Source organism: Anser brachyrhynchus, assembly GCF_964034855.1.
Source record: "Anser brachyrhynchus genome assembly, chromosome: 21".
Classification (NCBI taxonomy): domain Eukaryota; kingdom Metazoa; phylum Chordata; class Aves; order Anseriformes; family Anatidae; genus Anser; species Anser brachyrhynchus.
In genome coordinates this window covers 1,488,252-1,515,111 of record NC_137714.1, presented here as the reverse complement: position 1 = coordinate 1,515,111, position 26,860 = coordinate 1,488,252, and the positions used below count along the sequence as shown (strand labels likewise).

General features: G+C 48.9%; 2 protein-coding genes across 5 annotated transcripts; both read right to left on the bottom strand.

Annotated features, from left to right (window-relative positions):
* Nucleotides 1-419: 419 nt before the first annotated feature.
* DDOST (dolichyl-diphosphooligosaccharide--protein glycosyltransferase non-catalytic subunit) lies at nucleotides 420-5,913 on the bottom strand. Its single transcript, XM_080564369.1, has 11 exons — nucleotides 5,735-5,913; nucleotides 5,500-5,610; nucleotides 5,327-5,413; nucleotides 4,643-4,746; nucleotides 3,618-3,712; nucleotides 3,138-3,231; nucleotides 2,518-2,666; nucleotides 2,092-2,239; nucleotides 1,641-1,761; nucleotides 1,391-1,497; nucleotides 420-907 (listed from the first exon to the last, which is right to left on the bottom strand). The coding sequence occupies exons 1-11, from the start codon at nucleotides 5,871-5,873 to the stop codon at nucleotides 758-760; spliced, it is 1,305 nt and encodes a 434-aa protein (XP_080420495.1). The 5' UTR covers nucleotides 5,874-5,913; the 3' UTR covers nucleotides 420-757.
* Nucleotides 5,914-6,069: 156 nt separating this feature from the next.
* KIF17 (kinesin family member 17) lies at nucleotides 6,070-26,446 on the bottom strand. 4 transcript variants are annotated; one of them, XM_080564356.1, is made up of 15 exons: nucleotides 25,532-26,258; nucleotides 24,774-24,868; nucleotides 24,492-24,638; nucleotides 23,360-23,461; nucleotides 20,637-20,826; nucleotides 16,428-16,880; nucleotides 15,259-15,356; nucleotides 14,493-14,640; nucleotides 13,356-13,444; nucleotides 13,103-13,227; nucleotides 10,306-10,537; nucleotides 8,755-9,013; nucleotides 7,936-8,003; nucleotides 7,351-7,471; nucleotides 6,070-6,554 (listed from the first exon to the last, which is right to left on the bottom strand). In XM_080564356.1, the coding sequence occupies exons 3-15, from the start codon at nucleotides 24,567-24,569 to the stop codon at nucleotides 6,376-6,378; spliced, it is 2,142 nt and encodes a 713-aa protein (XP_080420482.1). In that variant the 5' UTR covers nucleotides 24,570-24,638; nucleotides 24,774-24,868; nucleotides 25,532-26,258; the 3' UTR covers nucleotides 6,070-6,375. The 4 variants fall into 4 exon arrangements, with proteins under 4 accessions (XP_080420482.1, XP_080420483.1, XP_080420481.1 ...); XM_080564357.1 differs by having other exon boundaries at nucleotides 26,120-26,244; XM_080564355.1 differs by lacking the exon at nucleotides 24,774-24,868 and having other exon boundaries at nucleotides 7,936-8,000; nucleotides 26,120-26,446.
* Between the last annotated feature and the right edge of the window lie 414 nt (nucleotides 26,447-26,860).

The window sequence follows — 26,860 nt, the reverse complement described above, 5'->3', positions numbered from 1 at the left end:
AAGGCTGCAGGGCTGTTGTTGCCATGCCGGGTTATTTTTTTTTCCCCAAGCATCGAGGAACATGAACGTTAATTTGCTTGTGAGGCTCCCAGGAAGGCAAAGCAGCTGGAGAAGGGGTGCAGCAGGATGGGGGGCGGTGCCCTCAGGCAGCAGTGAAACCCCCGCCTACTGCAGGTACACTGCTGCGGGGCTGGACTGAGACACGGAAGGATGACACCGAGCCCCAGGAACAAAGCAGGGGGCAAGGCGATGGGGCCCGTGCCGTACGTCACCCCCGCTGTACTCGCTGCTTTCTGCACCAGGAGCAGGGCAGGATTCAGCGGCACAGGCAGCGCTCCCCTCCGACCTCCTCCCACGTGCTGACCGTGGGCTTTCCTCATCAGAGAGCCCTGCTCAGTAATTCACTCACTTCAACACGCGGGGAGAGGAACAAGACTTTATTTTGAAAATGGAGTTAATCTCAAATCAAAATCATTCCAGCCACGGGGTGGGACAAACAGAACAGTAGCACTGCGAACCGATCAAGGAGCAACAAGACCATAGTTGTCACATTTCCGTTTGCAAACATTTTGTCAACAAATCCCCTGCAAATATTTACTTCATTTTCTCTCTTGTTAATCAACCCATATGTAATAATAAAAAAAAAGCCCCAAACCAGTCTGGCACCTACCAGTCCTCACACAGTTACTGCAAGGGCCCCGAGTGCTGCCCATCTCCGCATGGTGCCAGGGAAAAGGCTCTTCCTCCCATAGGGAGCTCAGTCGGATTTCTCCTTCTCCTTCATGTGCAAGAAGACAATGCTGAACATGAAGAGGCCCACCATCATGGAGAAGGCTCCAGCGTAGTACGGGTACGCCGAGGGGATGAAACGTTCGTACTGCGTGTGCTGGAGGGGACGCACAGACACCTAGGAGAAAAGGTGGCATCCCTTTCGAGTTTGGCAGGACCCAGTAACGGATCAAGATAATCCCCTGCACGCACCTCTGACTCCCTGTGCTCCTCAGCACCTGTTAGGTTACTGAAAAGGCAATTGAACTATTTGTTTCTAGGGCTGAACCGCAGCTTTTAGCCAATACCAAAAACATTCTCATGTGTCCCACATATTTTTAAAGCTCCAAATGCTCTACTCGGGAGGAAATACTTGCTCAGTTCAAGCCTGCACAATGGTAAGGCTCTCTGCACTGGCATTTGCAGCAACCGCACAACGCTTGTCCAAAGAAGGGGTAACTACAACCAGTTGCTTGCACAGCTCGTTTCCAAACCCCAAAGTGCAAATAAAAAACAAAGTCAGAAGTGCTGAAATTCCATGTACATTCAAGTACCTTGCACCTCAATAACAACTTAACGGAGATCCCTTTCCTCTTGCGGGATCCATTCCCACCGTACTGACCTGGGTGGAGGAGTAGAGGTGGGTATAACCCAGGCGGTTATAATCCACTTTAAACTGGAACACTCCGTAGACATCCGGCAGCTTGAACTGCACGCTGTACTTGCCACCTAAGAAAGAGTCGCAACATTTAACTGACACGAGAAATTGGAAGACAGAAGCTGTGGAAGCCTTCACAGGTCTTCCTGCTACAATGCTGCCATGCCGAGGAGAAAACATCCCAACGTGGGCCGGAGAGGTGAGGGGAACCTACCGTTTCTCTTCAAGAAAGTCCGCACGAACGGATCGATGCGGACGAACTCCAGCTGGATATCGTCTCCGTCGAAGGGGACCCACTTTCCATCAGAAAGCTTTTCAATTACAATGCTGTACTCCTGGAACAAACCCGTGCATGAACAGGAGTCAGAAGCAATGCCTGAAAACACACCTCGACCCCAGCAGAAGACTCCAGAAGGGATACGGTCTGAAGTGTCCAGGGAGTTCTCCCAAATTTCTTTTTCCAAAGCTGGTTAGGTAAGTTGTCCCTCTTGGAAACACAGACTAGGGATCAGTAATCAAAGCAGCTCTCACTAGTCAGAGAGTAAGTAAATACCTATGTTACAGCAGCAGGAAAAGGGATCCAACTATACTTTTCAGCTCCTAGTTTCTTCCTGCCCACACAACAGGAGCCTGTTCCAAGCAGGCCGCCCTGCGCGCAGCCTTACCACGAGATCAGTGACGGTGTAGGCATTAGGAGGTGCAAGTTCTCCCACGCGGTGGTGAGACACGGCTCCGACGCGCAGCACGCCCTCTTCCTTGAACACCCAGCGGGACAAGGCAACAGCCAGCTCGTAATTACCAGTCTGCGAGTACCTAGGGGGGAAGGAACGCAAAGAAAGTATGGCAGCCACTCTGAAATACACACTACATGCCAAAAAACAAGCCATGAACAGATCTGAAAGCAAGAAAAAGCTATCCTGGGTTAAAAGAGAATTATTTTCCAACGCACTTCATCCCTCAAGGCCAAAGCAACGTACACACCCTATTTGCATTAAAGCTTTTTGCTGTTTCCCGCAGCAGGAAACTTTGTTGCCTGTTGCCTCCATCTCCCCAAATATTCCTTGGGAAGGAATGCCCAGAAGCTAGCGCACCTCTTGGAGCCAGGAGTAGCTTTCTGCACAGCAGAATTGAAGAAGGCATCACTGAAGAAATCCAAAGAGCCGCTGAAAACAACGCGAGCGTTGTTCCTTGCTTGGAGTCCCGCGATCAGAAGGGTGTTCTTCCCAACCGCATGTGGATACTGGAAAGGAGCACATTTAAAAGACGTTTAGCCAGTGTAGGGACAAGTAAAGAAGAGCTAGTCAATCTCGAAGTTATGATTTCACTACTGCTACAGGTTTGCTTCGAGGTGGAACAGTCTGACCACAGGGAGCATGCTTCACAGCTAAACAGAGGATAAGAAACTGCTCAGAATAACAAGGAACGGGATCCATAGCATTTTATTCCTACCCTCTCTGCGGGGGATGAAGCCCCTTGAAGGGGATATGCTTTGATCTAGGCTGATATTTATTCCAAAGTATCATTCATGCTGGACATTTTGTCACCAACAAAAAGCACAGAGGAAGAAAAATTCCCAGGGAGGTATCAGGAAGCTGGTGACTTTCAAAGTCACCACAAGGAGCTTTCTTCCAAGTTGTTGGAATGTGAGGGATTTGAACAAAGAAGTACAGCCCAGAAGAAGAGAAAAAAAAAAAAAAGTCAGCGAACATACCTGAGTAATGGGTTTATCTGGGAAAAAGGAGTAAGAGGTAGAAGAGCCGGTCAGGATATCCAGCACCAGCGGGTTGTCAGGATCAGCCACCATCCTTGCAGGGAGAGGCACAATGAGCTGCACGAACACCCGCGGGAATGTGCAGGCACCGGCTAAGCTGCACAAACCTTCTCACCCTCGGATGTGGCGAGACAGCTGCAGAACTTGCACCCTTACAGAAACGAGTTACTTTCTCAAGATATTCAGTCAAGCTTCATTAACTTCTATTAAGAAACATCGCCAAGTCAAGATCTAAGCCACTTGGGAGATTTTCTTTTCATCATTATTCAAAATCAACACAGATTTCTCATGTTAGGAGTTCACAGCCGGCTAACCCTGCCCTTTGCTCGCACTAACACCAAGATTTTTGTGCTGCTTCCCCAACAACAGCCACCTTGCCCCGACACCCTCCCTGTCCACACCCCGTGGCAGGTCACTTACCCAACTCCTCGGAAGAGGATGGGGTTCAGCGTCGTTTTCCCCACGATGGTGGGAGCCTTCAGTAGGTTCTCAGCATCTGCGACTATGAGAGTGTGCTTGGAGGAAACGAGAGATCTGCGTAAATGCACTGCACAGGCAAATGCATTTACATGCACCTTCAGTAACTTTCAGGTTTTAGAACAGCAAGCAACAGCTTCTTTTTTTGCTTGAAAGTTAACTTTGTTTTTACAGGCAATCAAAACTGAACAGTTTTTGGATTACAGCTGAATTAAAAAGAAAAAAAACATTTTTGTTTAATCGTGATCAGATTAAGATGCTGGTATATAAGGAAATATGAAACACCTTTTGATAAAAATAGCAACACTACGGCAGTTTACTTCCCCTACATCTTAGTAGCTTTCATCTTTAGATCAGGACAACATTCATGTACTGCTTGAACAATTTAACGTAAATAAAAATTAGTAAAGCATGTTCAGGTCTTAAGAGGCTTTTTAAAGTACTGAACAACACTGGGGAAAGAAAACAAACATGTAAACTTCTGTAACCATCTCTCTCAATATCATCTGGGACTGAAAATCACCCTCCCCATATTTGGAGCGTCACACTTCATGCTTTCATTCTTCACCTACCAAAAGTAAAATGAGGTACACTTCACCAGCGGGTGAAATTCAGCTCTCCCACTCCAAAATGCTTCAATACCCTCATTAACTACGGTTTTACAAATTGAGATACAGTGACGCTTTGAAACTACTCGGGGAGCAGAAAGATCAAACCCAGGAAATTCAGAGGGATAAATTCAGGGCAAGAACTCCCCGTGCACACAGCTCTGAGCTATTATGTCAGCGCTCTGGCTGCAGCACGACCGGACGCTGTTAAACAGCACCACTTACGCCTTTCTTGGGAATGAGCTGGGACAGGAGAGAATGGATGGAAGAAAAAAAAGGAAGTAAGAACAGAAGATTCATCTCTCAACTTTTCCGCATAGGTTCTCGTTAACAAAGCCCAGAACAAGCAAATACGTTTACCTGGCCTGGGTCTGATATATCGTAGTTGTGATGGTCGATAACAGCTGTCCTTTCCTCATCAAATTCTATCCCGCATTCGCTGCCCAGCTCTCGCAGCGGATCACCTAAAAGGAGAAAACGGCTTGTCTGTTACGCAGCGTGCTCTGAAGGTCACAGTGCCAGTCTCAACACTCAAAATAACAAGTAAATTCAGCTCAGTGACATGTTTGGCACTCTACTGGCCAAACCCTGAGCATCACAACCTCTTTCTACTAAATTCCCATTTAGAATAGGAATAAAGAATTTATTTTTTTTTAACCCAAGAACTATCATCCCTTTCCTCAGAGTACAGACCCTGTTGTCTGCAACAAGAAACTACATGCATGAAGTACCATTTAGTTAAATCCCCCTTCCACAAAGAGCGCAGAAAGTCTTTTCCTTTCCAAGCATGTGTTTCTCCGGCGCATCTGCCAAATGCAGAGCTGAAGAACGCTGTCCTACAAGCCTATCAGGTAACACATTTTTTTCTCATCCTGTTTATTTTTCTGCAGAAGCTCTGGGAAGGATGAACGAACTGCTTGATGGTTGCAAGGCGCACGCAAAGCAGGAACGCGGTATAAGCAGCGGCTGAAACACGCTGCTTTGCTGCTGGCCCCCTGGGCTTGCTGCTGGCCCCCTCGCCCCCTGCCGAGGGCTGGCACTTACCAATGTCCGAGCTGGCAGCCACGAGGACGCTGCCGCCGCCGTCGATGAAGGCGGTGATGGTCTCCACGTTGATGTTCCCACCGAAATCTGCAGGGGCACACACCGCAGCTCCGTGACTGCCCCCCAGCCGCAGCCGGCTCCGGGCGCCCCCCGAGCGCCGCCCCCGCGCTCACCTTCGATGGACGGCGCGAAGACGATGAGGTTGTCGTACAGGAACTCCCCGTACTTGATCAGGGACAGGCCGGCGTCGTCCGCGGTGCGGAAGGTGAGCTCGAAGCCCCTGTCTGCGGCCGCCACACGCAGCGCTCAGCCCCGGTCCCGCCGGCAGCGGGCCCCCAGCGCCGCCGCCCCGGCCCCGGCCCCTCCCCGCCGCCCCCAGCCCGGCCGCGGTGCCGCCGCCGGCCCTACCCGCCAGGCTGCGGAAGAAGAGCGAGTGCGTGTCCCGCAGGCTGCCGTTCTCCAGCAGCACCAGGGTGCGGGGTCCGGCCCCGGCCGTCGCCGCCGCCGCCGCCAGCAGCCACCACAGCCGCGCCGCGGCCGCCGCCATCTTGTCGCCGGCGCCAGGCTCCCCAGGAAGGGGCGGGCCGAGAGCGGACGGCCAATCGGCTCCGCGCCCGGCGCCGCCGCACTCCAATCAGCGGCAGACAGCTCCGCGCCGCCGGCCAATCAGCGCGGGGCTTCGGGCCCGGCTCGAAGGCGGGACGCGGTGTGTGTGGGGAAGAGGGGAGGGGAGTGGCGGTGAGGGGCCGGGTTCGGGGCTGGGGACCGGGGTTCGAGGCCCGGCCCCGCCGCTTCCCCCCCACCCAGGCCGAGCCCAAGGCGGCCGCGCTGCCCAGGGCCAGCAGGAGGGGGACAGGGGGGGCAGAGCAGGGGAGGGGACCCAGAGGGTACGAGGAGAGCAGCAGAGGGCCAGGCGCAGGGCTGCCCGCACCGCACAGACACACTCGCCAGCCCCAAGGCAACGCTGCCCGTGTTGGGACGGAGTTACAGCCCTGGGGCCCGCACGGCTCCCCGCACGCCCGCAGTCCCTCGGGGCCCTGGCCCCACACTCAGGAGGCGTCGCTGCCCAAGCCGCCTTTGCCCCTTTTCCGCGTGGTTTTGGAGGCCGGCGGCGTGAAGTCGAGCGATTCCAGGCGGAACGGACGGGGCTGGGGCAGCTCTGGCGGCGGCAGCGTGGCGGAGGTGCTGGTCAAGGCGGCGTTCAGCCCCGAGGGAGCGGTGGGCTGAGCTGGAAAGGAGAGAAACATGGGCAAAAAAGGGCAGTAACGCTACCGAAGGGTGTTTAAGGAAAGGTGGGACCTGGTGCTTTGGGACACGGTCTGGTGGGTGGTAGTGGTGGCTGGGGGACGGTTGGACCACAGGATCTTGTAGGTCTATTTATTCCCAGCAACGTTCTCTGCATCGCTCATCAACGTGCCCCAGGCAGATTTCCCAAGGGCAGAGGGAGCCAAGCAGGTGCTCTCTGCTCTCAGAAGCTGCCATCACACATATGATCCGGGAGTGGATATGGTTCTGCCACAGAGATCGTCTGGGGCCAGCACGGGGCCAACAAATCCCTCCCCCCAGCCCTGCTCTTCTCCACGCGCTACTTTTTGTCCTGTGCAGCCACTGTCCAGGGGTAAAATGCTTTACATCTCATGCTGGCTGACAACACCTATTTTGTGAGTCAGTGCAGCAACACTCTGGAGTTCTGCAGCTATTTTTTAACTATTAATGAAATTAACATTTTTAATTAAAAACAGAAACAGACCTCATCCTGCACGAAATTTCCTGTTAAGTTCAAGGGATCCGTATGTATCACCAAACAAGTTTTTGAATGTTCCTATTTAACTATCTCTACACCAATTTTCACCATGTCCATCACACTTGTGACTTAGGACTACATCCATAGCAATCTGTAGGAGAATGCTACGGGCTTGGGATAGTGTTCCCAAAAGAATTAGCACCCCCATGAAGTTTATTCCTGGAAAAACAATATGAATGCCCACAATGTATCAGACAAAAGACCACAAAGATGTGTTTACCTCGGTTCTTCATTGGATCAGTGTTAAGAATCTGGCTGGCTCGCTTGGATCGGAAGTAATTGCTGGCAATGCTCTCGCTCTCGCTCCTGTTCAGCATCAGCTTGTAGCGGTCTTCCTCTTGCTGCAATCAGAAAGCACCGTCAGCAGCGCTGTGCTCTGTACCAGCCCTTAGGCACCCAGGTATCTTGGGTTAAGGCTTAGAAATACCACAAACTACAGTAAATAGGATAAAAAAGCAACCTCCTGGGCACAGTGACACGGTGAAATGCAGGTAGCAGGTATATGGTCAAGTCTGGTTTGGGCAAAGCTGTGAGTGGTGCAAAGTTAAAGCAATAAAAGCAATTCTGCTACCAGACCAGGAGGTGAATTGCCCAAAACGAGCAATTTCTTGTCTGAGGACAAGGTCAGCTCTTTCCTGACATGCATCTTCAGGGGTCCTTTGCTAAACCTGCTGGCTGACACCAGCTGTGAGCGCGTGCCTGGGCAGTCACCTAACTCTGACCGCAGCACCCAGAGTACGGCCATGTCTCGTGGTGATGTCTGAGCAGGACTTTTCAGGGCCTCAGGAGGAGAAATACAGCTTACCGTTGGTTCTCCACTCTCAGCTGAAGGGCTCTTTCTGGCAGATTTAGACTGTGGCAGTGCTGGAACTGCTATGAGAAAAGCACAGCATTAAAGGGCCGTCATCTCTAAAACAATTACGCACTCCCTGATCCCCCACCACTGCTCAAATCGTTGATAATTGGGCTAACAGATGCCTGGAGGAGCCGTACAGTGATTCATCTCCAGTGAGTGGTTTAGGATATGGATCAGCTAAAGCAGTTGCACATGGTTCAACAGCTCTTGTCTTGCAGGAATGGCAACGCGTCTCCAAGGCTGAGGCAACTCATATATTGGAATTACACAAGGACGCTGAATTCTAATTCTCAATCAACTAAATGCTGCTGTGAAGCTTCAGGAAAGTCGCCTCACCTTAGCTTCTAAAGGTTTGAAACAGGCCCTGTAGTATCACCCTTGTAGGGCTTATTCATTAATGTGAAAGTGTTTTCAGATCCTAGGAGGAACAGCTTTAAAAAGGGCATCTTACTTGTTTAAACACTAATTGTGATTTCACTCCCCGCAGAAGGCACGCAGAGAACTGCGCTATCGAACACGGGCAGCTTAGTGGGGAGTCCTGTGCCTGCTTCCCAAACCCATATCACCTACTCAGCACAAATATTTGTGCAGACCTAGAAACAGGCAGCTTTGTCCTCACTAAATTATTCGAACTTGCTAGAAAGGCAGAGGCCTCAGCTATACGTGGAAAATTTTACATGTGAGTGCAGTCCAAACACCATTTATCGACGTGCTGGTGAGCTTGGAAGAAGCTACATGGTGGCTGTACGATCCAGATCCTCCTCTTACCTGCGGGCAGGTGGGTTTTTTGAATGACAGGCTCTGGAATTTTCCAGCAGCCAGCCTCCTCATCCCAGACAGACTCGCGCTTAATCTTCTCCAGATTGCTGTAGTTGCAGTCACGCCGGACGAGGGACTGCACCCGATCTAGCAGCTGCTGGAAGAGCATCGAGTCTCGCTCCAGCCGGCGGATGGTGCTGAGGTAATCAATCTTCTCCAGCTCAAACTCTGACTGCAAATCTTTGATCTCGGTCTCGGCAGCCTGGAGCTGTGTCATAAAAGCAAAATGGTGAGTTGGGGTTATAACAGAGAGAGGACCGCGGGTTACTGCGAGCATAAACACTTGTTAGGCGCAGAGATGGAAATCAGTCGGATGGTTTACTCAGAAGGCAAATAAGGAGGAGGTGATAACACTACACAAAAATTAACAGCTTGGCGAAAGTGGATCAACAACTTCTACTTTCACTGTCCCGTTACGCAAGAATGAGGAAGTGCTTACAGAAAAGCAATGGTGGAAAAACAAAAATGCTACAAGGATTCTGTGATCTGGATCTCAATTGAAGCCAGCAATTTAACAAAATTCAAAAGATAGAACAGTTAATAAGCACTTACTGTTACCTCCCACTCTTAAAAACAAAAGCTTCATCAGTGTTTGGAAAGCTTTCTAATTTATAATTAAGAATTAGGATGAGATTTATCTGGAGAGATCGTTCCACATGCTTTAATGGAAGACTTGTCACATCATCCTACAAATTACCGAGTCTTCAAATAGGCTTAAAGTTAAACTCACAGGTATATTCTGTGTCCTGTGCTAATAAAGTTGTGGGGGTTTCTAGCTTAGATGAAAAGGGTGGCATATTTCTTTGATAACCTAATTAAATCAAATCCTTCACATGCAGATTTCTGGCTGCATACACACACATTTTTTGAAGCTCCTCCAAGTCTGCTTTATACCATCACAGCAAAGCTTATTTTCAAGCACGCCTAAAATTTAAGAGCATCGCTTTTATATATATAAATATTATAATATTTGCATGTTTGTTTGTTTGTTTTTCCTAGAGAACTTCTCATAGTGTAATTTCTTGGGTGACGAGAACTGGTGCTGCCGAGGATGTAGCAGGCTGTGCAATAGGCTGCATAGGTCAGCAGAGGGAGTTGCATCCTCTCCCATGAACAGACACGTTCCTCTGGGCGGTGTGTTACACAATAAAGAGACCGGCTTTTAAAGCCCTCGGGTAGGGATTTGAGAAGGCTGGAGTCGTGGAACAGCTCAGTGAGGGCAGTTCCATGCAACGTTTCATAAAAATGCATGCAAGCATTGTAAGTACTAATGCAGACACAGATGAAATATTACACAGCCGGACTCGTTCTGTAAACATACTGCCCTAAAACATCTCGTTAGCGTTAAAAAAAAAAAAAAAAAAAAAAGGTAAGCAGAAGAGGAAAGATGGATGCGGATGCATTGAACTAAAAAGTAAAAAAGCCATCCTGAGATTAACTCCACTGGATGCTCCCTAAATCTTAAGCAGGGATAACACGGAGCTGCTTTTGCAGGCTCACCTTTTTCTGCATCTTCTCCAGAAGTTTGCTCTTGACTCGAACCTCCTCCTGGATGGAGTCGTAGACATTAAGCAGAACCCAGTCGCTGCTGTCCTCGTCAGATTTCTGCAGCGCAGTCACTAGCTGCATTCTCCGCTCATCTGCATACTTTTTCCGGCGTTTATGCTTTTCCTTGAGGTCCTTGTTTTTAGCCTGTTCCCCCCCTACCACCTGTTGCTCTAGCATCTGCAGCCTGGAAAAGGCAAATGCTTCTCTTAGCTGAGCAGTACAAAGAAACGTTTGTGTAGCTGCGAAGGATGCTCTTCCTTACCTGAATGACACTTGAGACCATGCAATACAGAAATAGTGACTTCTGCGGAGATTTGCTGCCCTGAGTAATCATGGCAAGTTCCACTTTTAATAACAGTTTCTGTCATATATACTCATATGGAGTTTCTAGTGACAGGAACACAGGTTATTCTGATCACCTTTGTCATCATGTGTGACTGAAAATTTGTACCTACACTCAAAGAAAAGAAAAGTTTTATGGAATTTATCATTCAGTTATTATTTCTTGTTTTGAAAGTCTCTCAAAGCACAACACAGAAGGCGCCAAAATGATGCAAACGTATTTTAAATGGCAAAAAGTGGAGTGGCATGGCTACAAGCCATGACACAATTTTTCTTGGGACAATATCAGCCAGAGTTAATGACATGGGTTACCTCAGCATCGCTGCCTGGGTGCAGGCACAAGATGATTGGCTTCAAATATAGGCCCACATCCACACTGCACGGCCCCATACGCTCTAGCACGGGTACAAAGAAAGCCCGAGAGAGCCAGGGCTCCCCTGTGTTCTTACAGCACTGTCCAAGCAGGCCCTCGTACCTCATGTCAGGAGCGCAAGGGGATTTGTAAGTAGTCTGAGGTACAGTGAAACACTGCACAACATCATCTAAACAGTGCTGTTCTCTTTAAAACCAGTCTGGGAGCATGCCACCACTCTTTGCCGTGCTTTGTTCCACCTTTTAAGGGCAACAGTGATTTAGTCCCACTGATCCTACACCGGCATTAAAACTCCCAGAAGGCAGATACGTATTTGACAAAGTGCTGAAACCAAGAGTCCTTCTAATGCCTGGCTGTGGTGAGGAATTCAGATGCCAGGCAGCTTGCCCCTCAAACCACCGCACCGATGCTGCGAACAACACTAGGCACCATTTTCTCTGATGTGGCTCACGCCTGTTCAGACAGGGCATACTGTGCTCCAGAACTGGTCTCTCTGTCTGCACTGGGATCTGCAGCAGAGCAAATAGCTCAGGTTCGCCAGCACTGGCTCAAATCAGAGAAAATCCCACTACTGATAAAAGCTCCGCTGATAATAGCCTCTTAATTATCTTCAAACCCATCCAAAAGGGCTCATTCTCCGCCAGAGATGACCTGCTACTCTACTCCCCTGCACTTACCAAGTAGCCTTCAGTTTCATTTGCTTAATGCAGGACTGAATCCTGCTCTGCTGGGTATCAGAGAGCTCACAGCTATCCTGATGCGTAAAGCTTTTAAAAGGCGCCTTTGAAAGTCCCATACCTGTGGAATCAAACCCTCCTGCCTAACCTGCAGAGAACTTTTGGTTTTAACAATGTAATTGGGAGAGTATTTTTATCTTGTTTATCACAAAAAGGAAAACTGCAAAAGGACTTGATATATAGTCAAAACAATTGGTTTCTTTGGAGCTATCTCCATTAGAAAGAGACAGAATTGCCCACAAATTACAAACAATGTTATTTTAGATTTCTTAATAGCTCCTTTTTCAGCTGGGAGAGGCCCAGCAGAGCAAGCATGTGTCACAGGAGCTCACAGTGAAGCTAAAAGACTTAGTTAAAAACAGAATTTTTCAGAATCAAACATTATCATGCACATTACATTTTATGCAACAGAGCAAAACAGAAATCAGCAGGATTTCTGAAACAGCCCTAAACCCTCATTTTGTCTCAGTATGCTGGGTTGTAGTCTGACTAAAAGAATCCTCTCAAGGCAGCTCTCACCTGGAGGAAAACCTTCAAGACAGGATGCACCTGAGATTGTCCAAGCGCAAGACTTGACCCTGCACTCCTCACATCTCAGCCATCAGGTCCAGGCCCTGAGTCTAATGCTGCCCCTAAAATTCGGTTCTTGGGTAATTTTGATGCCAATTCTGGCTCAAGTCTTGCAAACACTGTCAGATGCATGAGGCAAAAGTGATCTCAGCGACAATGAAGAGTCACAGAGGATGTAATCACATCCATCCAGATGCACAGTGAACAGCAGGAAGACCTGCTACCAGACATATACTAATATTACAGGGTTCTAAATGCTCTTCCAGAACATTTTTCCAAGAGGAAAGGGAGGCTACCTTTAAGTTCTTTGGGCAGCCCAAGAACTTTGGGTATTTAAGCTCTGTTAGTAACAGCCAGGCTCAACTTTATAAACTACACCTGCAAAAATCCAGAGAAGGAAAGACTTCCCTGTCTAAAGATCTAGGCAGGATTTGTTATCCAGAAAGCACACGCACTTTCTTCCGCTGACACAGACTTCTCTAGATTTTTCTCAAAATTCTGGCATTTGGCATCAGAGTACTGTAGCTAACAGCTATTTACCCGTCCAAATAGGATAAAAGATAATTTTGGAATAAAGACTATACATCTGCCTAGATTTGTGCTGTGTGAAACACACTGCTAAAGCTCAACAGTCGTACTACCACGCAAGAACAGGATTGCTTCTTGCCTGTGTGAGTTAATGTGCGATGCACAGGAGGCAGTTAGCAGCAGCAGCACAGTCACTGACCTGGCAAGCACCTGCTGCTGGTCTACAGGCACTGAAATCCCCTCCATGCTGACAGCCACCTCTGCTCCAGCGCTCCCCCTGCTCACACCACCAGCGCCTTGGACAGTCTGAGGCGCTGCTGGGTCCTGAGGACAAGAGGAAATGAAAGGCTGCAGCTCTGAAAAGATGCAACATGAATACTGGGAGAGACAAAGCATGACACTACCCACTTGGGTGTATTCAGGCCGGGAGGGAGAAGTGGTCTGAAGGGTACCTTGGCTGATGTTGGTTCTTCATCCGCTGCAGCAACAGAGTCTTCAGGCAAAGGTGTCTCATCAGGAGCAGTTTCAGTCCTCATGGCAACTGAAGAATAAAAGAGCAAATACCCACAACGTTAGTGATGAGCTCTGCATAGAGTATAAACCTGTGAAAACATCACACAAAATCTTCCCCAAAAGTCAAAAGCTGTCTGTCTGGGAGGAAAAGTCTGTTACTTACCTTTTTATGCCGTTGGTCAGAAAAAGCCAGAGACCCAGAGGGTCAGGCGAGGAATACAGATTTACAGGGCTGGGAGAGCCTGGATTCTCATGTTCACATGAAAATCTATTTCAGAGGCCTGGAGGGTGCACACTTGTAATCAGAGGGGAAAAAATTAACCTTTCACCTTAGAAAGTGATAGCATCAAAAATTAATATAGGTTCAAGAATTAATATTGGGTAATAGGTGCTGCGTAAGCACGTTACAAAACATGCTCTGAGGCACTGCAGAAGTATAAATGAAAAGCAATAATGAAGAGGATAGCTGGCAACAACTTATAGGTGTGTGACAGGAATACCTGCCCTCCAGCAAAGTGATGGCGTTGATAATCCACCAGGAGACCAAGAGCTGCATCAAATTTGTATGCGATGGAAGATACTGCTGCAGCCACCCTCATCTTGGGAATGTGAGTTCTGGGAAGCCAATTGGATCAAAACAGAGTGCTGCCTGCTGAGACCAGTCATCTCTGCGGCGCAAACCTCTGTTCTAACAGAACGCTGCTCTAAGGCAGAGAAAGCTCACAGCTACGTGGGCAAAATTGCATTCTGTTGCCTCAAGGCTTACAGGGTAGGGCCAGGCTGGTCCTGACATGGAAAAGAGGTCGGGGAGGAGGGAAGAGGACAAACTGGGACAGAGAGTCTTGTGAATGGCCCTGGAGGCAGAGTTACTGCTCCTGCTGTTGGTAAGGGAGGGGTAGAGCAGAGGCTACTGCTGCTGCCAGGCAGCACTTGCTGCAGTAGCAGTCACTGCCACTTCGGAGTGGCAAACTTTGCAAGAAACCGTCTGTTTCAGCTCTTGCCCAAAGCCCAGTATATTAACAGCATCGAGGAGTTTTCAGCCTGTGCTGTGCACCCTCCACCTTCCTCATCCACACCTGCTTCCTTCCTGAGGTTCTCCTCGAGAGCAGACAGCTTGAGATCATAGCAGTTCCTCAGGTTACTGATGTCCTCTTCGAGGCGGGCACGGGACTCCTGCTCTGCCTCGTAGCTGGCCTTTAGCTGGGCCAGCCTCTCCTCGTACTCCTGAAAGGCACAGCAGAGCCTGATGCAACAGTGCTGCTCCTGACTGTACACGAGGTCACATCTTACATTCACCCCAATAAAAGTTTTTTATTCTTTACGTTTTTCTGTAACTTACATCAACACAGTACTGATGAAAGGTGACTAATTAGCCCTAGAAACTGCTCTCTTAGGCAGATGTGATACCCTGGAAAGAGTTTTGTAACAAGCAAGAAGAAAGTTTATTTAACTCCTCGTTCTTCCTCCTGGCTCTGTCTCCCCTCTTTATCTTCATCCTTCTACTGTTCCCAATGTCTTTGTGTACCACTTTTCTCCCTCCTCTTACAGAACAAATCTAAGTTTCGCACGTAGTTTCCCCTTCTTGTTATGTGTACTTCAAAACACCTTGGGAACCCCCACCTCTCTGGAGATGAACTGGAGTGAACAATACTGAAAGAAATGCTATTGTAAATAAGGCCTCCAACAACGTATGTTCTGGCCATAGGAAAAGGCCCAAGACCAAAAAATATGATGAAAAGTATACTGGGAAGGCTGAACCACACACCCCTACATTATATTATAAAAGTATTATAAAACCCCACAAGCTTCAAAGACACTAGGCCATAGCCCCTTCTGACTTACTTCCCTGATCAGCTGCTTCTCTGCTTCAACATCTGGCTGGGGTTTGAGGGGGGGAGCTGGCTTCACTTCCAAGCGAGCAGTCTCGGCAGGTAGTATGCCTGTGAAGCAAAGCAGAAATAAACATCACACACAATTATTGGGTGGGATTGTCTTCAAAATGCTTGGAAACAGAACAAAGAACCTGGCTACGAGCAAAGAATATCTCAATCCGCGTGCTCCTTTAAACTGCACTCATGTGCCAGCATCTGTGCGGATAAAACGCCTACTGGCCTGGGACTCCAAAGATGTGGGGAGAGAAGGAGTCAGTGCCGAGCAGAGGGGGAGAGGTTTAAGCTTTGGGTATATAAAAGCAAATATGAATTTAATCTCTGTCACAGAGTAACAGAAGACCTGTTTCCAGGGCTATGCTAACAGATTTGGAAGATAAAATAAGCTGGGAAGGCGATAAGAAGTGCAAGGAAATTGCCTCCTTTCTTCACAGCTGTTTTTGAAAAGTGGTAGAAAAGGAAAGAAAAAATCTTACTGCCTTATTCTTCTGATAAAAATTATCCTTTTTAGGGTACAATTCTCAGAAGGTGATCAGGTCCCTAAACACCGCTCTTACCCATTTATTCCCATGTTTGCTATTCCTACTTCAGAGCAAAGAGTAGGTCTGCTGAGGCTGGGCTGAATCCACAAAGAGAGGACAAGGCATTCTGTAAGCAATGCTGCTAGCAAAGCAAAACTTTCCTTGTAGCATCAAAAAATCCATGGTTTAGGAGAACAGGATCTGAACTGTACTTTTGAAAACATTTTATATATAATAAAGAATTTTACACTAGTATTTCTTTACCATCTTTGTTCTGCCAGCTGAAATCACTCTGTGACTGACCAAATTCTAGCTAGAATGACCAAGAAGAATCGAGGGTTGGAATCACATCAGCATTTTTTAAACAAAATTTGTCATTCTTGAAAGCTAGAGAAAATACTAGTGAATTCAGATGCTCTTTACCAGTGGAATAAGGGCAGTTTGGCAACAGTAAAGAAAAAGCACATTACTAGAATGGAAACCTCTTCCTGCAACAGGTGAGGGGAAGGCTGAGGCAAAATCTAGTGAGCACTATATGTGGAAAAAGCACATTTTTTTTTTTGTCAAAGATAAACCTTTGGAGCCACTAGGGCTCTCTTACCTGACAAGTTATTCACGTTCATCTGTTCAGCTAGAATGGCCTTCAGCTTCTTAATCTCCTCCTGATACTCCCTCAGCAGAGCATCTTTGGGGTCCTCATTGATACAGGGCTTGTTCTTGATGTTTTTTGCTCGATTAGCATAGCGCAGAGTACTGAGACTTTCGTCATAGTTGTTATCAGCTGGAGATAAGCATGCTACCATCAGGGTCTTGGTATTCCCTCCAAGGGAGTCTTGCAGCAGCCTGGTCAGCTTCGAGTCACGGTAGGGGATATGTTTGCACCTGCCATCGACCAGGGCTGAGATGACATTGCCCAGAGCAGAGAGGGACAGGTTGATTTTGGTGGCCTCTTTGAGCCGCTCCCCTGTGGCTCCAGTTTTTGACTGTCTCTCACTTCCTGCCAGATCCACTAAATTGAGTTTTGCAGCCCTAAGGTGGTCTTGCCCTCCCTCATCTGCAAGAAAATAATTCTGGGTTAGGCTCTTCTCAAGAAGCGGCATCCTGACAGTCAAGAACAAGAACTTTGGCATTACATTTCAGTTCGAGCCCTGTTCTTTGTCTGCATTTGGGCCCTAATTCCTTTAAGTAAATACCTGCTTAACTACACGTTTTAGTGCTTTCCTGAACAAGACCCTGCATGGTAAAAATTCCTAACTGTTCTTACTATCCCAGTGAGCTCTGAACACACGCACACACACACACTCTCCACATATTTCCACAGAAGCTGAGTGTTTAGAATTTCACGCAAAGCCCTCAGCAAGTAACAAGATCAGACCGTGACTTTACACAACTTCTTTTCTCCCCAGATTGCATCGTGCAGTTAAACAATGCCTGAGAATTGGAAAAAAAGAAGGGAGGGAGCATGAAATGAGAACAGGGGTCAACGGGCAGCAGCTGGAACAAGGCTGGATGTAGGGCACATGCAAAAGAGCAGGCTCTCTGAACACCTACGTGACATGGAGAGGGGGAAGGCAGAAAGGTTAGTGCTGCAGACCACCGTGGAAAGGCTGGAGTAACCACTACGGCAGGAAACAGTTTCTCCATGAATTCCCAAACAAGAGCATTTCAAGGCTGGAATCCAACCTTCCTTAATCAATGGATATATTCAAGAAGTTTCTTGCTACGCTTCAGAAGAACAAACACGTCCTCCCAGGGGCCCAAATACCACCGGGGACGGCCACCTGGCTTTCTGTCCCGAGACAGCCCAATCGCTCAGGAAGCCCAGCAGCTCTCCCCCTCGCCCATAGAGCAGCGCGGTGACTCAGCACACAGGCACGCTCAGCGGCATCTGTTCCTCCTCAACAAATGACATTCTCAGTGAGAAAGTAAAATGAAGGAACACAGGCAAGAAACAGAACTCCCAGACATCAGGCCTGAGCTCGGCCCTAACCACCTGGATGAGGAGCCGGACCTCGGACCTCAGTGAGCGAGGAGTCCGACAGAGCGAGCTGGTGCCATTCCCATCGTATCACGTAAGGATAATAGGAGATGTGAGCTGAAGTTCACAGCTAGCTCCCCAGCTACCTAGGAGCACACCTCATGCATGTGATGTCTGCTTCCCTGACCTGCATTTTGAGGCACGATTAACATGATGACACAAATCGGTGACTAAGAGAGAGTGGGTCCAGTTGCTTTAGGAACCCTTCAATTTCACTGGCTACTTAATTTTCCCAGGTTCACGGAGAGTTTTCACCAGCAAAGAAACACTTTTCCAAATCACAGATTACTTTCCAAAGCACAGGACCACACTCGTGAATGTCCACGCCTCAGTCATTCCTCATAATTGCAACCCAAGTTCAAGGGAAGAGTTTCTTTAATGCTCCAAGCACAAATTCACACCAGAACCCAAGGTTTTAACAGAGTCTGACCTTTTCTGGACAGACTTCTACAAAACCTAACCTTGAATTTAGTTTGAGTTAAACTTCAGGAATGTGGAGAACTCCTAAATGTGAATAATGAATAATCTGATGCATCGGGGAAAGTTAAAAATTTACAGTAAGCATGAAAAAAAAAAAAAAAAAAGATTGCCCCAGGATATTTCACTAGTTACAGCAATAGGCTGTTAACTGCGCAGCCTACTATTTGCAGCAGAGCATTGTTTCACTCCAGATCTTTGTGGCATGTCAAGACATGGGAAAATTGAAAAACAAAACAAAACAAGAAAAACACAAAACAACAGACAGAGCTTAAACAGAGCACCCTCTCACCATCCCTTCTGAGTGCCAGGGTAAGTGGACAGTCACAAAAAACAGGTTTTCTAACTCTTTCCTTCCCTGTCCCAGTTTATATAAACACTGTCAGGCAATTAAAAAGTTGTTTTGGTTCCTGCCAGTCCTTTTACCCAAGAAGGCTGTTTGTTTCAATCAGGGAGCTTAGTGGTTTTGTAGCCATGGTGTAACGAGGTCTCCAGACTATTGCTGAAATGCCTGCAGCAGCCCGAAAGCCTCCCCTGTCTAATTCTCGCACAACCCGTCAGCCACTTCTGTGGCAGAAGAACTAAAACGCCTTCCTGTTAACAAATCAATCCCTAAGCACAATGTAAAGAAATAAAACATCTGCAACGGCACTGTAAAATCAGATGGTAACTTGCATATTTCACGCTTTCACAGCCAGAGCCTGGTGTTTGCCTTAATCCTGTTTCTGAACTTTCACTTTTAAAAGTTTACATAACTGTGAGGAGATCCTTTAAAACATGTACTGCCTGAAAACTACAACATACTACATGTGTGACTGGAAAATAAGTTTGAACTTGCCCACGCACCTCTCTGAGGTGACGATATACCAATGCAGTTAACTATTTCAGCTAGGGATTACACTAGTAGAACCATCCAGCTATGGGAGGGTGCAAGAACTGTCAACTCTCTTCTCAAATATTCCAGCTGCCTTCCATTCAACTGCCAAAACTTTGTGCTTCACCACCACCAGATGATCAGTAACAAATCTTAAGGCAGAAACTGAGGAACTGGCGAAAAGGTAAAAATTGGTTTGATTTAAATGCAGACAAGGGAGCACTGTCTCGCCTGTATTCACTTTTAACTACAAATGAAAGCGAGCTGCAGAATTTCCAGTTTGATGTCTGATGGCGAGGTGCAGAGGGCGAGGGTCTTGGGACACAATTTAGGCCCAGGGATTACACAGAGCTCTGCCAAGGAGGAGGTGAGACCACAGCCAGACAGCGAAACTGTCCCCCAGCAGGCGAAACCTCTGCACTGCTGTTCTGTTGCGCGTAGCAAGCTTCTAAAGCCTTAAATCAGAGAAATTGTTGCAGAGTAGATTAAGAGCCCTGCACCCAACACAAAAGAGGAGTGTAAATACTTCATTTTCCTTGTTAGGATTCAAGTTGGGATTTGATGGACCCAAATAATGCAAGGATTAGCATCCACTGGCTGTGCTGAGAAATCCCCCAAATCCCCCCCCCCACCCGTTTGGGTAGATGAAAAAGAGGTACTGTCATCAACATCTGGAACTACAACTTAGGAAGGCATTGTATAACTTTCCCCATGACTGAAACGGCTGAAGAAAATGCAGTCAAGCTGTTCACGGCCTCAGCTGGGGTCAAGGACCAGACAGAATATAGGAGCTTAATTCCTTCCTTAGTCCCAAGAGAAAACCTTTCAAGGTCCTTGTCCAGACCCAGTGAGGCAGCTTTATCAGCTAAAGAAATGCCAGTGTAAATGAGCTACTTGGGAAAGGAAAATTAGTCACCAAAACATTACTAAGGGACTCTTTTATTCCATCCTTAAACCCAGATTAGCTGTTTGCTTAAAAGATGTGCTTCACGATTAAGCTAAATGAAGGAATCACTGGGTGAAGTGATCTGACTTGCACTGTAAAGAAGGTCAGACAAAAGAGATAATGATACAAGTTTCTCCAGGCTTCACAAAGCATGAGCTCCAAGCCATCGTATGGGCTGAGTTTTAGCACCCTTCGCTGGAAATAAAGGTTTTAGAAGATAAAGAAACAGAAGGAGATGAAATATGTTTCCAGTCTGAGCGTAAGATATCCCTCTCCCAAGCGGGATGGAGGAGACAAGATTTTGAATACGCAGCTGTTTCACTCTGTGAAGCTTGTCAATGTCAGGGCACAATTCTGATTTCTATGGGACCTAAAATCACTCAGGATCTGAATTTTGCTGGGGGATGCCTTGTCAGAATGCCCAGACTGCACGCTCTGCTAGCCCCAGGCGTGACGCAGGACTTCCAGCACCTACCTACGGTGCAGATTTCCATATGGATGGTGAAGATGGAGTGGGAGCGGGATGAGTCCTTGTTCATCAGGGTGTAACCCACTGCTCGATTCCTCCAGCCCGTCTCCATGATCCGCTCACACTGGACCACGCTGTGCACAGCGTGCAGAGAAAGCCCCTTCACGTACACCCCCTTCTCCGGGTGCTCCTTCAGCTGCAAACAGGGAGAAGGCAACGCAGGTCACAACACGACACCAGCACCACGGGAAGGCGCGCTGGGAGCTGCCTGCAAGCTCGCGGGCTACGTGCGTTTCACGTGTGGAGAAAGGAAAAGCGCTTACGTGAAAACCTCAGGGTGGCAAAGACGTTATTGTTAGTTACTGAAAAACACGAGACTGATTTTGAGGGCTGCCATCGGCCTGCTGAGCGTCCACACCTCCCGACACCTTCAGTGGGAGCCAGGCGCACGCAGCAGGTGGCCATCCTTGGCACGCCCCATCACCAGCTGCAATTTCAGCCGGCAGCTGCACTTGGCTGCCACCAAGAAACCTCGTATTTCTGAAGCAGGAGTAAAACCACACAAAAAGAGGGAACCACCTTTACGGTTCTGCAGGCAAAAGGGATTAACGTTAAGAGGTTGCTGCTTGATTCAGTCATCTCCCAGGCCACAAGAAACCCAGCCTCTCTGCACTGAGCTGCCTTCTACCTCCCCTATTATTAAGCTGCATATTTTAAAAAGAACTGAAATGTTTTTCACCTATTATGGCAAAATCTCTAATATATCTTCAGTCACACGGAGCTTTTTAAAATCAAAGCACAGATTCAATAGTCACAGATATTGTTACCAGTGCTTTACTGAACCCCTCCGCTCTGAGAGGGCGTCTTGTTCTCACTGACAAAATTCCCCAAAATCACACCCATCACGCACAGGCGGACTATAATAATTCTCCAGATTAGTTCATTTTTTAGATGCTTTAAAATCCTATTCAGGCACCTGCATAGAGACAACGTTAAATACCAAATAGCACCTTTTCAGAAATTACTAATCGTGCAGAAGAAAACATACGGCATGTTAATAAATGACTGAAGTGTTCAAAGCCTTGAACGATCCATCAAACCTACATAAAAAACACAAAACAATCAAGAGATTCCTGCACTCCCACACTAGCCCCCTCTGAAACTCCCTCCACACTGGGAATTTTAAACAAGCTGAATTCATTTTCAACGGCTGTGTTACGCCCCACATCCGCTGAGCTCATAACTACAATTCTATCTTTGTCGTGTCAGCTGGGATATCGAGATAGTTGTCATGACTCGGTGTCACGGATGCGATAGATACCACAGTTGGCAGCGTGACCTCCAAAGAAGACCTTCGGGTGATGCATGTATTACAAGAAGTGATGCAAAAGAGAGCGTTCGCTGTAAGAAAATCTGTGCATAACGGAGCAGAACTGGCTGAAACCTGAACTCAACAGGATTTTAGCCTTGTTCCATGTCCACCATAAAGCCACGACTGCCCAGAACTAACCCAGTTACAGAGCCACAGCCAGACCGGTTGTACAGCATGGCTTTTGACTGTGCTGCAGGAGAACCCCAGGGCTGGCAGGGCTGCGGCTGGGAGTGCTGCAGAGACCTGGGGGGACACCCAGGCGGGGACGTGGCCGTTGTTTAACGCCACGGCAGCCTGACCGGGGCATTTTTCTAGCACAGCTCCGTGAGACCTGCTCTTCTCAGGGTTTCGTTCAGCAGCCAGCGGCCGGGAGGGGGTTTCCCTGGAAACTGCTCTGCCCGAGTGCTGCCCTCCCGGTGCCAACCGCAGTCGTCATGGAAATGGTGTCACTGCTGGTGCGGAACAAGGGGGGGATCTGCGCCTTCCCCAGCAGCCAGAGCCCCCTTCTCCCTCCTCTTCCCCAGCGCCTCGAGCGCTTGGAAAGCGAAGCAGGGCGCTGCCCGCCGGGGGATTTGCCTCCCTCGAGGCCGGGAGCCCGTGGAAGATCCGCCCTGCAGGGCGCAGGGAGGCACTGCGGGTCCCTCGGCACCGCAGCGCTTCTGTGCGGCAGGTGGTGCTGGTGCCCCGGCTGTCCTCACGCGGGCGGGCCTGCAGGCGAGAGTAAATAAGGACGTGGGGTTTTGCAGGTCCCCCCCCCCGGGAATACGTGCAAAGAGATCTGCAAAGCCACCAAGAGGCAAATTTTATAAAAAATCAGCCCCTCGATTGGAATTTCAGCGCGTTTCCCTTCCTGGGAGCTGCCCTCCTTGCCCGTGCATTCCAATGGGGAGCAATATCTGCTCTGCCCTCCCAAAGAGGATCAGCCTTTTTTTGTTTTAAACAGATAATGAGATCATCCATGGCTACGCTGGATCAGATTAAACATTTATAAGGCGCAGAATCCTCCTGCTTTAGAGATAGCCGTGAGATGAAGAGGATTAGGAAGAAATTGCCCCATGAGCAGTTTATTCCATCCTTGTCCTGCAACGATTTTCACACAGCGTCTGCTAAGCTACTGGCCACTATCAAGCAGGACACACAGGGCACGTCTCTGACCAGATCCTGTTCCTTCTGCCACAGAACTTTCGATAAAGTCCCTTAAAATCTCCTCTTGGCTTCCATATTCATCACTACGTGTTTATATTCTGGCATTCAGCTTCTGACAGAACATTTTCTTGCATTCCTGTGAGGCATATGTGATAACACTTATCTGAGCAAATTAAAGCACGTCCTAATTAAGACATTGACTCCACCTCACCTCCAACTTCTGCTTGGTATCAGCTCCTAGAAGGTCTCGTACGTCTTCGTTGTAAATCTCCAGGTAGGAAGCTCTCACCAGGAACTTGGTATTTTCAGCACACTGCACAAAACAGGAACGATTTCAGGAGAAGGTTCTCAACATTAAGGCAACCAGGCAGCCCACATAGATCCTCAGCGCCAGCTGGGTGCCTACCTCCCTTCAGCACCTCATCAAATCTCCCATGGCATTTCATTCCCAGGTGTGACTACTCAACACACTTGCTATAGAGGCTTCCAGACCTTAAACTTCTCAGGTGCGAGTCCATAAAGTCAGCAGAGATGCGGGTGCAGCTCATCTGCCGCTCATCCTAAAGCAGAGGCTTGTGCATGATCAGTATACCCAAAAGTATTCTGGTCATACCAATTAGAGAGGACATCTTAGGTGATTTCTCAGAAGCAGACACCTATTTTGCAGACCCTTGCATTTGGGTGGATTATATACCTGCTGTCCAGTGAAAATAATCAGGCATCTAATGATATGCAGGACTATATTATGGTAACCTTCTGTTAGAGTCTATACTGAGATAATTTAAATGCTGTACTTGGAGTTAAATTAGCACCACAGCCTTTTCTTCCACCCTGCATAAAAATATCACGGTATTTTACAGCATCTGAGACTGAAAATTCACAGGAACCAAACCTTCCACTGCCCTGATAGCCACACAACACAATTTTACCGGTAGTGCAACTGAGACAGGGGAGGAAAAGATGCTTCCAGAAGTGAAGAAGATGATAAATGGTACCACTTCACTGAGAATCCAAAGTCCCACGTGACCTGGTTCATTCCTGTCCAGCTCTCTGCCTGCTATTCTACCAATGCATTTAGGTTTAAAAACAGTGTTTTGGTTAAAGCACTTTACTGGGATGAAGATTAGAGCACTAGTCATAGCTCTGTGACAACTGTGATTTTGAGAGAAAAGAAGAGCAGAACAGCATGGATATTACTCCTCTACTTCCCAGAAGGGTTGCCAGGATAAATACTTTAATGCCTGTGGCTCAGAGAGTATGACACTACAGAATACGCAAAAATCATCTTTTTAGATAACACAGAACGTTACAACAGGATCTCTTCCACATCATTACACACCTACCTGGATGCTCTCAAAAATGTGTTCAAATGCTCTAGGTATTATGCCTTTCTCTGTAGAAGGATCCACAACTCCCTGCATGGTAAATGACTTCCCACTGCCAGTCTGGCCATAGGCGAATATGGTGCCGTTGTAACCTTCGGTGACACCCTGGAAATGCAGAAAAGACAATAAATGGCCGTTATCCTTGGCATAACTGGAAATTAGTCATTCAGATTCTCTCCTGCCTTGTAAAAGGTATTTTAAAGGAAGAGCTGGAAGTAAACAAAGCAATGGCTGGGCAACCTGGAGGTGAATGAAACGCAGCTATCTGAGATGCTTTCTGAAATCGCCGTTGAAGTCCCTCGGGTTCTTGAACAAGAACTTGGTTAGACACATCACTGAAATGGAAAGAGGAAAGGGTACAAAACTAGAGCACGAGAAAAATCTCAATAAGCCATCAGAAAATGATAATAAAATGCATTCTATTACCATATAAGTCGTCAGTTTTCTCTCAAAATAGAAACCTTGAAGAAACGCAAGTGTTGAAAAACGGAAGCATGGCTGACAATGCTTAGACGACCGGAACAGTTTAGTTTTGCCATAGGGTAGAAAATCTTAAGAAATTCAGAGAGACAACGAGGATGCTAGCTGACTGTAGGGTATCCAAAGGATGGTATCTAGCTTAGTATCCTTTTCTCCCGGAAGGCTGGCTGAATGTAGGCATTGCTTTCATTTGTTCCTATTCCAGAGAACCATGGTAAGAACAGAAGATATTTGGAACTTCCATCTTAAAATTACCACTGGCTATTTTATCGCTGGTGCTTCTTCTAACAACACTGTGGCTTTTTTTGGTTTGGGGTTCTTTGTCTTTTTTTTTTTCCTTCTTTCTTGACTGTTTCTTTCATTACCCTAGCTGGTTGCCGTGCTTGTGTGTTAATACGCAACAGACACAGTCCCTCTCAGCTTTCATTTTGCTATTCTAAAACAGGCTGAGATTCCCGGTCTTCCCTAAGGGTTCTTGCTAGACAGTAAAAACGTCCCTAAAAGCATTGTGCTTGTACCTGCTGGAAATGGAGAAGAGTGCTGCAATTCTTGGTCAGCTACCATCTCTTGGGCCTGCTCAGGGAGGTTGTCTTTCATACGAATACCTGCCTGAGACAATCTGGAAGAATTGAGTGTAATTCTGTTCTCTGTGGCCTGCTGGCTGCTGAAAAAGGTTTTCCTTCCCAATTTCACAGCCTGCTGTTGGGACGCTCTTTGCTGTCCTCAGCCCTTCCTTCGCACCCCTGGCTCGCTGCTAAGCCTCCTGAAGCAGCAGACACCGCTCTTTGGGTCCGTGCATCAGTTCCACTGAGGGGCCACTTGCCCAGGTAAAACTTCCTGCACTGCTAGGCCCGTTCCTGAGCGCTGGGTGAATCCACACGGGTTTGGACCGCGTAACGTCTACGCTCAAGCTCCCCAACAGTCGCAGCGAAAGCTTCACCCGCCGCCTCGCCGGGGTGAGGCCCAGCTCCAGGCAGCAAAGCCGTCTGCGCGCAGACCCCGAGGTGACGCTCGGACACCTCCGCACCCAGCGGAACAGGAGGACGGCGGGGGCAAAACCCGTGGGAAGGGGCGCCGGGCCCCGGCTGCCGCGGGGCGCCCCTCACCTCGACGAGCGGGTAGGCGACCTCGTTGTAGATCTGCTCGGTGCCGTGCTCCTGCCCGTACGCCCCGTCGAAGGCGAACGCCTTGGGGGGCTGCCCGGCGGCCGCGGGGTTCCGCAGGGCGCAGCGGCCCCGCGCGCTGTCCACGCTCACCACGGCCGCGCAGCCCAGGGCCCGCTCGCGGGCGTTCAGGGGCCGGCAGCGCACCACCACCTTCACCGCCTCCGCCGCCATGGCCCCTCGGGGCACCGGGGGGGGGGCTCACAGCCGGGGGCGGCACCCCTGGGTGCAGCGGGGCCGGGGGGGGGCCCTGAGGGAGGGGGGGGGGGCAGCCCCCGAACGGCCCCGGGAGGGGGGGGGGGGAGGGCGCGGGGCGGCTCCGGGGGGGGCACCGGGGGCAACGCGGGGGGGGCTGCGGGGAGGCGGCGGCGGCCGGCGCGGAACGGCCCCGACGCGGTTGCCGCGGCAACGGGGCGGTGTCGCCCACAGCCCCGCCCCCCCCGGGTCACGTGCGGCCGGGGGCGCGCGCGCGCGCGGCTGGGGAGGGTGCGGGGGCGTGCACGGGGCGTGCACGGGGCGTGCGGGCGCCGCGCGGCCCTCTGGGTGTGCAAGAGCGCGTGCACGGCGGCGCGGGTGCGTGTGCACGTGTACACGGGAACGCGCACGAGCGCGCGTGCCTGAGCTCGCAGGCGCACGCGAGCACAAGTGCGTGGCAGCGTGCAAGGTCGCGGGCATGCAGCTGCA